Source organism: Euprymna scolopes, chromosome 1 (genome assembly GCF_053919585.1).
Source record: "Euprymna scolopes isolate OS-2025 chromosome 1, ASM5391958v1, whole genome shotgun sequence".
NCBI lineage: Eukaryota > Metazoa > Mollusca > Cephalopoda > Sepiida > Sepiolidae > Euprymna > Euprymna scolopes.
The window spans coordinates 161,170,925-161,184,691 of NC_136482.1; the positions used below are offsets into that span (position 1 = coordinate 161,170,925).

General features: G+C 36.0%; 1 protein-coding gene across 1 annotated transcript in view; it reads left to right on the plus strand.

Moving 5' to 3' along the window:
* LOC145277007 (uncharacterized) overlaps positions 1 to 13,017 on the plus strand; it is an 85,918-nt gene extending 72,901 nt beyond the window's left edge. Inside the window, exons 6-8 of the mRNA XM_080128607.1 lie at positions 3,988 to 4,119; positions 9,738 to 9,857; positions 12,804 to 13,017. Coding sequence (XP_079984733.1) covers positions 3,988 to 4,119; positions 9,738 to 9,857; positions 12,804 to 12,983 — 432 coding nt within the window. The 3' untranslated portion in view covers positions 12,984 to 13,017. The remainder of the gene's footprint in view (positions 1 to 3,987; positions 4,120 to 9,737; positions 9,858 to 12,803) is intronic.
* The last annotated feature ends 750 nt before the right edge of the window (positions 13,018 to 13,767 follow it).

Below are 13,767 nucleotides of genomic sequence, written 5' to 3' on the forward strand. Positions count from 1 at the left end.
AGCATCTAAGAAAAAATGCAATTTTACTCACTTTTCTGTAAAAATTACTTTTAAATATAAATAACTTACTACTCTAAAAATTTTCGTAATCTTTGAATATTTATTTTCAACGTAATTTTTTAATATTTATTTTCAACGTAATTTTTTAATATTTATTTTCAACGTAATTTTTTAATATTTATTTTCAACGTGATTTTTTAATATTTATTTTCAACGTAATTTTTTAATATTTATTTTCAACGTAATTTTTTAATATTTATTTTCAACGTGATTTTTTAATATTTATTTTCAACGTGACAAGTAAATAATATTATTTTTGATTAGAAGGCCATATTAAGAAATCGATCTGTCAACTTTATCTTAACAAGCGTTAGTCTGTCTTTGTTTTATCGTTATTTCCATGGCAAGTGCTCATCCGAGCTCATATCTCTGCCCCCCCCTCGCCAATATTTCACGACAAACACCCGTCTAGCTAAAACCACTGTCAGTAATTCCCCCACTCTTTATCTGTGCCTAAATCAAAACGTAGATTCCATGAACAAAGCTTCTTTCTGAGAAGTGCACGCCTGTGTAATTCTCTTCCGTTTGCCTGTTTCCCACCTGACTACAACTTGATTATCTTCAAGTCCAACATAAACAAATTCCTGATTAATCGCCCCTTAAGTAAGACACTTTATCAAATCTCCAATACCAACTATTACTACGATATTATCCCATTGATTATTGTACACACAATAACCCTTATCCCCGAGTGGTTTCCGGCCCTTGATAAGTGGTGATCCCCCATGTAAAAAAAAACAAATAAACAAAAAAACTTCATTGATTTAACGGAAAATCAAACTTTAAAATCAAAGAGGACAAATAATTTTCAAATGCCGAAAAGGTATTTTTGAGCAAAACGTGATTTTAAGCTCATTCTATTTTTCAAAATTTGGGATAACCTCCAACCTTTAACTTCATTGATCTAACTTTAAAATCAAGACGAGCAAATAATTTTAAAGATCCCGAAAACGACAGTAAAACATACTACAAATGTTCTTTTCGGATCAAAACTTTGAACTTAACGTGAAGAACGTTTGTTTTTTTAAATAAAAAAAATGTGTTAATATAAAATGGGTTAATAAATTCCAACGAAAGAAAGATGTATATTTAAATAAGGGAGTAGTCACCAACAATGTGTATTTTTTAACATTATTTTATTATTCCGTGTCTTGGTTTTTCATTGAGAATTGTGTTTGGATCATTGTAATAACGTTTTTAAGTCATTGAAATCGTTTACGCGCGTTTCAGACGGTCTGTGATGCGTCCTCGTCAGAAATTATTTTCAAATGTGTAGAAATGGCGATTTTCGTAGTTAATTTGAAGTTTTTCCAAGGGGTGGAGGCTTGTAAGTGTTTATTATTCATTGGTATGCTGAATTTTTATTGCTTTTTTATTTGGCTTGTCCAGGGAGACATTGACCTGGCTGTAGTCGCTATCTCTTTCTGTTAATGTTTTTTTCTTTTCCTTTAGGGTGGGGTAGGGTGTGTGTGTGTGTGTGTGTGTGTGTGTGTGTGTGTGTGTGTGCGTGTGTGTTTATATGTGTGTGTGTGCGCGCGTGTGTGTGCGTGTATGTGTTTGCTTTTATTGGTTTGGGAATGTGTATATTGTTTTATAGTATCTTGGGGTTATTTGCTTCCTTAGGAAGGCGGCTGTGGTCCGAGGTCGTTACTAATGTGTATGTGTGGGGAGGGGGGACTGGCTCTTCTGAAATAAGGGTAGGGGTGCTTTCATTCTATTTTGATATTTATTTTTTGGATTCTTGGATTTTAGTATTGTGATTTTTCGTTTTAGTCTTATATTATGTTTGTTTAGAAAGAGGGGTGTATTTAAAATAGGGGATTTTTTTAATGTTTCCATTTATTTGTCTCCCCATGTGGGTATGGTCAGACCCAGGATTGGTTCCTAGTGTGGGGAAGATTTTGTTCCCCAGAGGGGGGCATTGGAGGGGGTATAGGTATGGGAGGGGGATGATAGAAGGGATGATAGTCGTTTCAGTCATGAGGGGGTTCTCCTCCACTGACTGAGGAGGGAGCGAGGTGTTGGAACAGATATTATACTATGGTTCTAGGTGTCTCCTAGTGTTGTTGGTTTCGAGGTTAAGTAGGGTTGGTATTGTTCAGTGTGTTGTATTAGAGATAGGGGTGTTATGCATTGTGTGGTTGTATGCGCGCATGTGTGTGTGTTTTAATGTGTCGGTTCTGATTTATGTGTGGGTGTGTATATGTGTATGTGTATGGGTGTGCATGCGAGTGCACCTTGCATTTCATGTTTTTGTGTGATGGTATTAGGTTCTGTTCAGTTCAGGAGTGAATCTGGTGATAAAGTTTTTTTCCCGTGTAAGTAAATAAAAATACTTACTTACACAGGAAAAAAAAAACTTCATATTCTGATTAATCTATGATGTAAACAACGTTCATTGTCTTTTTGTGTATTATCGATGATCATCAACAAAATACCAACGATAAACACCAACGACTTTGCTAATACTGTAATTCAGTGGCATGGTAGTCTCAATCAATGTCGTATTCTTAGCTGTTTTTTATGGAAATCGCTCGAAACAAGGCATGGAGCCACTTGATGTAAGGAGCTAACAAGTACAAAACCTGGTTATTGCAAAGACAGGATATTCCTATTGAGCCTAGTCTTGAAAAGATTAAGGCTGTAGGTAGAAGGAAAACAGTGAGCAGGAAGAGAGTCCCACAATCTTGCAGTCCCTAGAAAGAAGCTACTGGAATAGGAAGCTGTATTATAATGAGGTATTAAGTTAAATTAGTTTGGTGGAGACCTCTGGACCAACGAGTCAAACGAGCTGGAACAAAGGAAGCAGAGAATAGATCCAACAATTCTGAGGAACACAAGCCATAATACTATTTACAGAAAAGACTGAGACTAGCAGCATCACGTCTGTGAAAGAAAGATAGCAGCGAAGAAGAAAGTATGGGGCCAATCAAATTACAAATACGTTTCTGCAATTTATCAAGCACCTTTAAATGGGACATATTCACCAGCCCAAATATGACAAAAGTACTCCATACATGGTCTGATAGTAGATTTGTAGAGATAAAGAATAGCCTCGGGTGTGAGAAAGTGTTTCGAGCAATAGAGGGAACAGATTTTTACAAGAAAAAGCATTGGATTTAATATATGGGCCCCAAGAAAGATTTGATTGAGAAAGAAAGAAAAATAAGTTTTAAAATTATTTTCTCATCGAGAACAGAGCCATCCAAAATAATCCCAGGAAGAAAAGGAATATCCCTGCGATTGAAGAACAGTAGCTGAATATTGACAGGATTAAACGAAATAAGTCACTTATTACTCCAATCCATAATTGAACCCAAATCAACTTCGAGATCAACTGCATATATCAAATGATCCAAGAAAGATGAGCGAGAAACAATACCAGAATATAGGGTGGTGTCATCAGCAGAAATGTTAATTTTCTGAATAATATTCTCTGGGAGGTTATCTATATTGAGAATAAACAGTGTAGGGAAAGAACAAAATAAACACCAAGAAGTTTTAGTGTCGATTTCTCATCGAGAGCAGAGGCATCCATCAGAATCTCGGGGGAGAAAAGGGACAACCTGCGATGTAATGATAATAGCTAAGTCTTAACAGGATTAAACGGAACAACCCATTTCTTACTCCAATTGAACCGAAATCAACTTCTAGATCAACTTCATGTTTCAACTGATCCAAGAAAGATGGACGGGAAGCAATACAGGATTAGAGAGCTGTCATTAGCATAAATGTAAACTTTCTGTATAATAGTTCTTTTTAGACGAATATCAACTTCTTCAAGGTAAATAAAGACATTGAAATTATTTTGTTGCGTTATCTTCTTTTTTTTTTAATAAATAAAACATTGATCCAATAACTGAGGTTACTGCCGTTCAATCAAGAGTTCAAAAAATTAAAAATTGTATGATATCTTTTTTTCTTAAGGTGAGGGCAAATTTGAAAGACAAGATGGCAGCTGGAAGTTTCCGCAAAACTGACATTTCTGCTGGATTACCATCACTACCCTTAGACACCCAGATATATGAACCCATTAAACTGAAGCATCCTCATGTATCAGTAAGTATCAATTATATCTATTAGCGGTTTTAAAATATTTGTAGTCACAGTATTTTAGATAATGAAAATTAATTATCAAAAAAAAAAAATAGTAAACACTTTCGCTAATATTTGTTTAATTTCAAGATAAATAAACCTTGTGTCAACTTTCTTTCTTTAGAGAAAATTTGATGTTTTATTCATATACTATATATTTATGTACTAGTGCAGATTTCACCAATTTTCTATTGAATCTATCTATCTATCTATCTATCTATCTATCTATCTATCTATCTATCTGTCTATCTATCTATGAAAGTGGAAGTGTGTGTGTGTGTATGTGTATGTGTCTGTGTCTGTGTACATTTCTTTAAGTAATAACTCTGTCAATTTTTACCATACAGAATCGAAATTTGATATACAGGGTACTGAGATTTAGGAAAATCTTTGTAATCCGTTTTCGGTCAGAAATTTGGCGATTAAGGGGTCAAAGTTCGACTTGACCTTTGAGAACGTTACCAAACTCCTTCGCCAATTTTGGGTGTAAACAATTGAAATTTTAGGTGTAGGTTCCTTGGACATGTATCTAACTTAATAACTTGATTTTAGCCTAAAACAATAAATGGTAAGGGGGCAAAATAGGGGTTAAAGTTAAAAAAAATGGACCTGTGCGGTCTCTACCAAATTACTCAGACAATTTCTGGACTAAATATTTGAAATTTTACATAAAGGGTATTTAGAAATAGGGCAACCTTTTAATTGGTTTGCACCGAAAATTTGAGCTACCAATGTATAAATGTGTGTATGTAAGTTTGCATGTCTGTCTAAAACTTTCGACAGAGGCGGCGGATTTTAACAAGATCAATATCGTTTTGAAGCTCGACCTTTCAGACGACGAATCCCGAAAAATTGGCTAAAAACATTTATATCTTCACGCTCAACTGGGCACTTTTCAACAAGGAGGAGTCGCTTTTTTCGCCGATATTTTCGAAAGTCATCCCCTTTTTTCGATTATCTAACCTTATTTTAAACCTGCATCACTTCCGGTTTGGCGGTGGTCGTAACAGCAAAGATTCATGTTTTTTCCGTTCTTTTCCTCATTCGCGGTACGGGTTCGGGCCTGCCTTCCTACTACCACTTTTTTTTTAGTTCAACATACACATCCAAACACCCGGGCAACGCCGGGCTGAAATGCTAGTATATATATATATATATATATATATATATATATATATATATATATATATATATATATATATACACAAAATTGAACGTGTCTGTGTGTCTGTCTGTGCATATTTCCCTACGCAAAACTCTGTCAATTCTACAGACTCGAAATTTGATATACAGGGTAATGAGATTTGGAAAAATCTTTGTAATCGGTTTTCGGCCAGAAATTTGGCTGTTAAGGAGTCAAACTTCAACGATTTGACCTTTGAGAGCTCTACCAAACTCCTCCGACAATTTTGGGTCTACACACTTGAAATTTTAGATATAGGTTCCTTGGACATGGATCTAACTTAATAACTTGATTTGAGCCAAAAACAATAAATTTTAAGGTGTCATAATAGGGGTCAAAGTTAAAAAAATTAACCCTTTTTTTTTGTTTTTTCTCAGCCTACACCTCCAAGCACCCGGGCAACGCCGGGCTGAAATGCTAGTATATATATAAGTGAGAATGTCTGTGTGTCTGTGTACGCTTTCCTACCAAATAACTCTGCCAAGTTTCGGTCTTCGGACTCGAGATTTAAGAAAAGGAGTAATGAGATTTGGGGAAATCTTTGTAATCCGTTTTCGGCCAGAAATTTGGCTGTTAAGGGGTCAAAGTTCAACGATTTGACCTTTGAGAACTCTATCAAACTCCTCTACTAATTTTGGGTTGTTGGATATGGATATAACTTAATAATTTGATTTAAGCCCAAAACAATAAATGTTAAGGGGGTCAAAATTAAGGTCAAAGTAAAAAAAAAAATTGACCTCTGTAGTCTCTTCAAAATAACTCAAACAATTTCTGGTCTAAACATTTGAAATTTTACATAAAGGGTATTCAGAGAAAGGGCAAGCTTTTTAATCGTTTTGCTGAAAATTTTGCTTCTAAAGTTCAAAAGATTCTACTTTTGCGGTCGCTAGCAAACTATTCAGCAAATTTTGGGTCTAAAGATTTGAAAGTTTACATAAAGGGTATTCAGAGTGGCAGCAAACCTTTTAATAAGTTTTTGGGTAAAGATTTGGCTGACAAGAGGTAAAAAGTTAAAGTGTTGACCGTTGCAGACCCTACCAAACTCCTGCGCCAATTTTGGGTCTAAACACTTGAAATTTTATATGTAGGTTACTTGGACATGGGTCAAACATTTTAATTTAATTTGAGCCCAAAACAATAAATGTTAAGGGGTCAAAATTAGGGTCAAAGTTAAAAAAAATGACATCTGCGGTCTCTACCAACTATTCTCTATGGCAGTTAAGGAAGCCTATTATATAGAAAGGCATTACCGCACATATTCACACTTTTAATACATACATAAGCCCATAAAGTTATGAACAGTATATAGGACCCGAGAAAAGCCGGGCGGAACTGCTAGTATATATAAGTGAAAATGTCTGTCTGTATGTGTACATGGTCTATATTTCCTAGTGTCTGTCTGTCTGTATGTGTACATTTCCCTACACTATAACTCTGTCAATTTTCTGTCCACAGATTCGAGATTTGACATAAGAAGGATTGAGATTTCAAAAATCTTTTTAATAGGTCTCCAGCCAGAAATTTGGCTGTCAAGAAGTCAAAATTCAACGATTTGACGTTTGAAAACTCTACCAAACTCCTCCGCCAATTTTGAGTCTTAAATTTTAGATATAGGTTCTTTGGACAGTGATCTAACTTTATAATTTTGTTTTACCCCCCCAAAAATAAATGTCAAGGGGTCAAAATTGAGGTCAAATTAAAAAAAAATTGACCTCTGCGGTCTTTACCAAATTAACTCAGCAAATTTTTGGTCTAAATATTTGAAATCTTACATAAAGTGTATTCAGAGATAGGGAAAGCTTTTTAACCATTTTTTGCTGAAAATTTGGCTTCCGAGGGGGCAAAGTTCAAAAGATTTTTCCTTTGCGGTCTCTAGCAAACTATTAAGCCAATTTTGGGTCTAAAGATTTGAAAGTTTATATAAAGGGTATTCAGACATAGGGGTAGATTTTAATCGTTTTTGGCCGATTATTTGGCTGCCAAGGGGTCAAAGTTCAAACGATATATATATATATATATATATATATATATATATATATATATATATATATATATATATAATTATCCACTTACACGTGTTTCGTTGTCTATGACTCATCAGAGTAGCTGATCTGGCGAGATTCGAAATCGGAATCCCATGTTAAGAGGGCTAAACTCTTACGGCTCGTTCACCTGACACGATTGTTCGCATATATCGCGATTTACGTAGATGTTATTTGTTTTTGTTTTTGCGATACATTTTGAATGAATTCAATTATTTACGAAAGTGCACTTTACCTAAATGCAAGTTAGGAATAATTTTCCCTTTGACCAATTTAGTACTCCCATATATACTGTTTTTAAAATATAATTATCCACTGACACGTGTTTCTTCGTCTACGACTCATCAGAGTAACTGAATCTAGCGAGATTCGAAATCGGTAAGAAGCCTAAACTCTTACCACTCCTCCACTCCGCCAACTGTTTGGATATATCGCGATTTATTTAGTTGTTAACACAACAAAAACAGATATCATCAATACAGTGTATCACAAAAGTGAGTACACCCCTCACATTTCTTCAAATATTTAAGTATATCTCCTCATTGGACACCACTTAAAAAATGACTTTTTGTCACATTAAAAGCTAAATCTCTGGCAACAAAAGTGAATACACCCCTAAAAAAGTGAGTACAATCCTAAAAAAACTACACCCTTTAATGTTTAAATTGAATACTGCTTTTTTCTCCTCCAAAATGTCATGTGACTCATTAGTGTAACTATGCCATGTGTTCATAGGGAGCAGGTGTATTTAAAGGCCAGGAATTTTGGGATATATATATATATATATATATATATATATATATATATATATATATATATATATATATATATATACTAGCGGGGGGTACCTGGCGTTGCCCGCGTGTTTGGAGGTGTGTGTGTGTGTTTGGGTAAATGAAAAGAAAAATCGTTGGCCGGGTGTCCCGGGTGTTTGTTTAAAAAAAGAAAAGAAAACGAAGCCATGACGCGCAATTGGAAAATAATAAAGTGTGAACAAAGTGCGACGTTTAACGGCAGGTGCCCGTTTTTTGACGAGTTAATGACGTCAACTTTGAGTGACCGCGAGTCTGTTCACGTCTTTTTTTTTTTATACGAAAAAGCTTAATGCACATGCGGCGATCGAAAATCGTTGAATATTTATCTTTTGAAAGTCGGGCAAATTAAATAGACAGGCGACTCCGGTTGTTAACTCGTAGATATTATCATTTAGGCGCGATATAAAAGGTTTTAAGAAGTTGTGAGGCGACCGATCGTTTCTCGGAAAAAAGCCTTTCACAAAGCAATCTATTACTATCCTAAAATCTGCCAGAAATACTACATATAGAAAACCAAAAGTACTAACCAAGCCTTTAAAAAGGAATTTCTTTTCGCTTATTGTTTGAAAACAATTTAACCACAAAAACGTACGAGACAAAATGTAAGTATATAATTTCAAGCTCATTGTTTTTATCGCGTTTGCTTTTTCATAAATTCCAAATTCCAATCCATTTTGTTTTCTGGTAATGCATTTATTTATTTTTCAATTTTACGTAGGATGAATAATGTCGGATTTTTAGCCGACAAAAACGGAAGTGGGGTGGGGGTGGAGAGTAAAGCAACTCGAAGTATTAAAACTCGAACTCGACGTGAAAAGAAAAAAACAAAAAACAAAAAGAAAAAAACAATGAAATCCTTACCTTATGTGGTGCACACACACACACACACACACACACACATTTTAGCATATATATATATATATATATATATATATATGTACGTGTGTGTGTGTGTGTTCATCGTCGTTTTGTCTTTTCTTTTAATACTGATTACCTTTATTAAAATAAAGTCTTTTTTACTGGTCAACGTGGTAGACACAACTGACATAAATATCAACACAGTGTTCATCGCTGATATGATAATCCCAATGGAATGGAAACGGCACTAACCATATGCAGATTTAGCCGGCTTTCTCCAAAAGAGGAAGTTCCATGGGAGTGTGAAATTCACAAGCGGCCCCCAGCCACATGTATATCCCCTTAAGGGGAGATTACGACGTTAGGTTTTTGTAAATGTTGTGGGGAGATGTCGACGTCCTCATACATACATCACCTGGGATTCCCAAATTGGTTACCCATCTGGTACTGACTAGGCTCAACTTTGGTGATTTAACAAGAACCTGCTTGTGAACGTGATAATGCCGTACATAGTCCCAATCACTATCATATTCATCTCCGTTTTTGATTTGTTTATAAGTTATTATTTTAAGTTAATGACAGTGAAGTCGACATCGTTTTATTTGTTTATTTCGACAGAATTTAATATCGATGTTAAACAAAACGCTAATCATGTTCCTTTTTCATGTGCAACCAAATTTACAGGATGGCATCCCGGCCGCAGGTTTCCGCAGAGAAGACCATTCTGCTGGATTATCATCACGACCTCCGCCCTTAGACAGCCATACATATGGATCTATTGGAATGAAAACTACCTCCTTATCAGTAAGTATCCGTTTTGTATTGAAAGCGAGGCTTCTCTACAATGACCCCGCTATGAAAAATAGGCCATCTTTGGGTATGAGTGGCCAAATAGCCCTGGACCTCCGAATGTCGTTCAGAGAGTTCTTTCCTTCATTGACAGATCAACTTAAAAATCTAGTGGGGGGGGGTCCTTTCCTCTCTACAGTCTGTTTCTCACAGATGATGTGTTGCTAGTCTTTTTCTGTTTTATTCCATCCTGTAAAGCGTTTACAAGAACTCGTCCACCTGGAACAACTGCAGACATTTCTTAACACAATACCACGGATTTGCTTCTCATCTGACTATAACGTGGCCGTTTTCAGATCCAATATAAACGGATTCTTATTAAGCTGCCATCTTAAACAATCAAATTTCTGGCTGATCCCAGTAATCGTTACTAACACTAACGTTGGTGCTGTTTCACCCCCGTCAACAAATTCGTGAACTCTTATCCTTGAGTGGCTTATGGGCCTTGATAAGTGGTAGCTTGATAACACATATGAAAAGCACAGAACAAAAAAAAATCCCTTTAGACTATCGGTGCATATTGATAAAGGTATTTATCTGTGATAAAGGTCTTAGATGTATTCAGACACGAGTTAGAACTATTAGTTCTTTTATGGATAAACTATGTTTCTGTGCGCTTAAATTTTACGTTTAACTAATGATGAACTCTCAGATAGGGCGTCATTTGTCATGGCAATCGGTGGTTTAAAGGGTTTATTGTAATTGCTAAAGAAAAGAAGCTTAGTCTTATTAGTATTAGATGTTACTATCTATTTTGATGGTCGTTTTGTCTTGGATATGTGCACGTTCATTTTTCAACTAGCTATTAGATGAGAGGGGGAAAACGAATGTACGCATATCCAAAGCAATGGCAGAAATCTTAGAAAACGACCATCAGTTTCTCTCTCTTTCCTGATTGCTAGTTGAAAAATGTATGAAAGACATCATGGGAGGATTATTTTTAGTCATGTTAACCCCAAACAAGGCATATTGCCACTTGGACGTGAGGTCCTACTATTTGGAACAATCTTTAGAGGAGAAGCGAAATGTCGGTTTACATTACATTTATGGCCCTGTCGGTGGGGCATTAGAATACGCCGACTGCCCCCCTGCAGAGGGTAAAAGTCCCTCAATGGGGGTCCTGGATATGACCTTAAACTATATCCAGTAGTGAGGCCCCAGCTTGTGGGCTTTGGGAGTGTGGAGCCACCCTTTAATTACCATTGCTCCCAGGTCCACTCTGACCCGGATTGGTAGTACCTGTTAGGGTCCCAACTATGGGTTAAATAGAAACCGACGTGAAAACAACAAATATATTCTATTAAAAAAATTTTTCTTCAAAATCTTTGGATTCGGCATTAAATAACTCGAAAAGGGTTGATATGCCGTAAAACAAAACCAACCAACCAACATTACATTTAATCTTCTGCATGTCAATACAGTCAGGAAATCCGGTAACTGGTAGGGGATTCCAAAGTCTAACAGGCCGAGGAAAGAAGCTATCGGAGTAGAAAGCTTTCCAGCATCTAGATTCCATCTACAGTGAAAGGTGGGATTTTGTTGGAGGTATGTACGTCAACGGGACACAAGTGCAATGAATTTATCAGAGAACATTCCATTAAAATAGTTGCACAATGGTACAAAAAATGGGACAGGGGTTAGAGCTTAGTTGACGGTGCGGGACCTTATTAAAATGGAGACTCCTGTTTGAACCCTGTCTAAGAGGGAGAGATTAGTGCTAGATGCACCAGCCATAATGCGGCAACAATACTCCATGCGCAGGATAACAGTGGCTTTGTAGAGGTACAGGATACTCTCAGGCGTGAGTAAATATCTAGCACGGTAGGGGGAACCCACCTTCTTTGCAGCAACCTTTGCAGCAACCTTTGCAGCGTCCTCAATGTATTTGTTCCAATTCGTGTTGTCTGTGAATGTGAAAACGAGGAGTTTGAAAGAATGGTTGTCCAGTAGTATTTTATTAGTCATGACTGTTGGTGATTGAGAAGGGTTCTTGTAATTGCTATGGCAAAGAAGTTCAGTCTTAGTAGCATTAAATCTTACTATCAATTACGTCACTACCGCACTATGGACCGGAGATCGTTTAGTGGGTTGACGATGATTAGTAGAATGAACTGCGTTATGTGTATTTATCAGGTAGAGTGTTATTTGTTTATATCAGGTAGAGTGTTATTTGTTTATATCAGGTAGAGTGTTATTTGTTTATATAAGGTAGAGTGTTATTTGTCTTGGCAATCGGTGATTGAAAATATTTTTTGTAGTCGTTAAAGATATTCCTTCTGTTTATTAAAATAAAATTGTTAAATTAAAACTACGTTTATATTTTTTGTAAAAAATAAACATAAATTGTTTTAAATGGTTTCATGGGGAAAATGCTATTCTAAAAACACTCGTCTAACTACAACCACTATAAACAATTTCCCCCCACCCTATCTGTGCCTAAATATAAACACAAATTCCATGAACAAAACTTTATTTCTAGAACTGCCCTCCCGTGGAACTCTGTCCCACTAGCTTACTTTTCAGTTAACTACAACATGGTTGTCTTCAAGTCCAATGTAAATAAGTCCTTGTTGAGCCGTTCCATTAAATAATCAAATTATACCCGTACACCTAGTAAACCCGTATCCTCGAGTGGCTTTCAGGCTTTGATAAGTGGTGACTCCCTTGTAAAAAATAGTAAATTTGAATACATCTGTTTATGTTCTGCTGATGTTAGACGTGGTCTGATGCTAATCTTGTCTCTTTCAGAGACTGGACAACAGAGATACTGAATTTACAAAAGACCTGCATCCCCCCACACCATGAAAAAAAAAAAAAAAAAAAAAAAAATCCGTAAAAATTGAAAGATGCATTTATTTATGTTTTTTTTTTTTTTCTAAAGGTTGATATTTTTATTTTCAGAACCATTCCCGTATGGCACCACCTCGCCATTATTTGACCTCGGTGTATCCCTCGCATCCGACCTATGTGTTTGCCCAACCGGATTATTATGCTGAACAGCAAAGGGAGATCAAAGATGGACACCGGTGTAATATGCAATGCGTAAACGCCTATTCGTCGACAGGCAACGGCAGATTTTGAAGAGATATACATTACATGTGATCCTTAACCGCTAGTTCTTTGTTGTTTATATGTGTTTTTCTTTCAAATAATATACATGTGCTTTATTCAATACTAGCAGACCGCCTGGCGTTGCCTAGTCGTAAAATATACTTAAATATGATATGTTAATTCATGCAGATTACGTATTTACTATTATAGAGAAAATTCTCTATCGATTATTATAAAGAACCTAATATATAGCAGTGAAATCAAAACAGAAAAAATATGATTTGGGTGCCATCAGCTAGAATCGAAACAAAAACATGCAACTCTCCAGCTTCTGAGCATCGCTCATACGCATGCATCTCTCTCTCTCTCTCTCTCTCTCTCTCTCTATATATATATATATATATATATATATATATATATAGAGAGAGAGAGAGAGAGAGTCATCCACATACAGTTCGTTGTATCAGAACTCATTCGTGCGGCTAGACCAGCACCTTCCCCTAGCCATGGATTTAACCTACAGCCATCACGTTGATAGACGGCAGCTCCAATCAGTACACCATGGATCGGTGCTTGCAAACATCTCATCAAATATCCATTAAGTAAACATTCGCCCATCGCTTTATAATGCTTGAGCTATTAGTTTGTTTAAAAACAAACAAACAAACAAACAAACAAACAAACAAACAGCGAACCACTCCAAAATTGGAATGGATCACATTTTTTCTCAATCCACTTGTAAAATCCATTTGCCACATACCCCAGGGTTCGCATCACAACAGATACAACTTCTATATTCTTTATTTTCCACAAT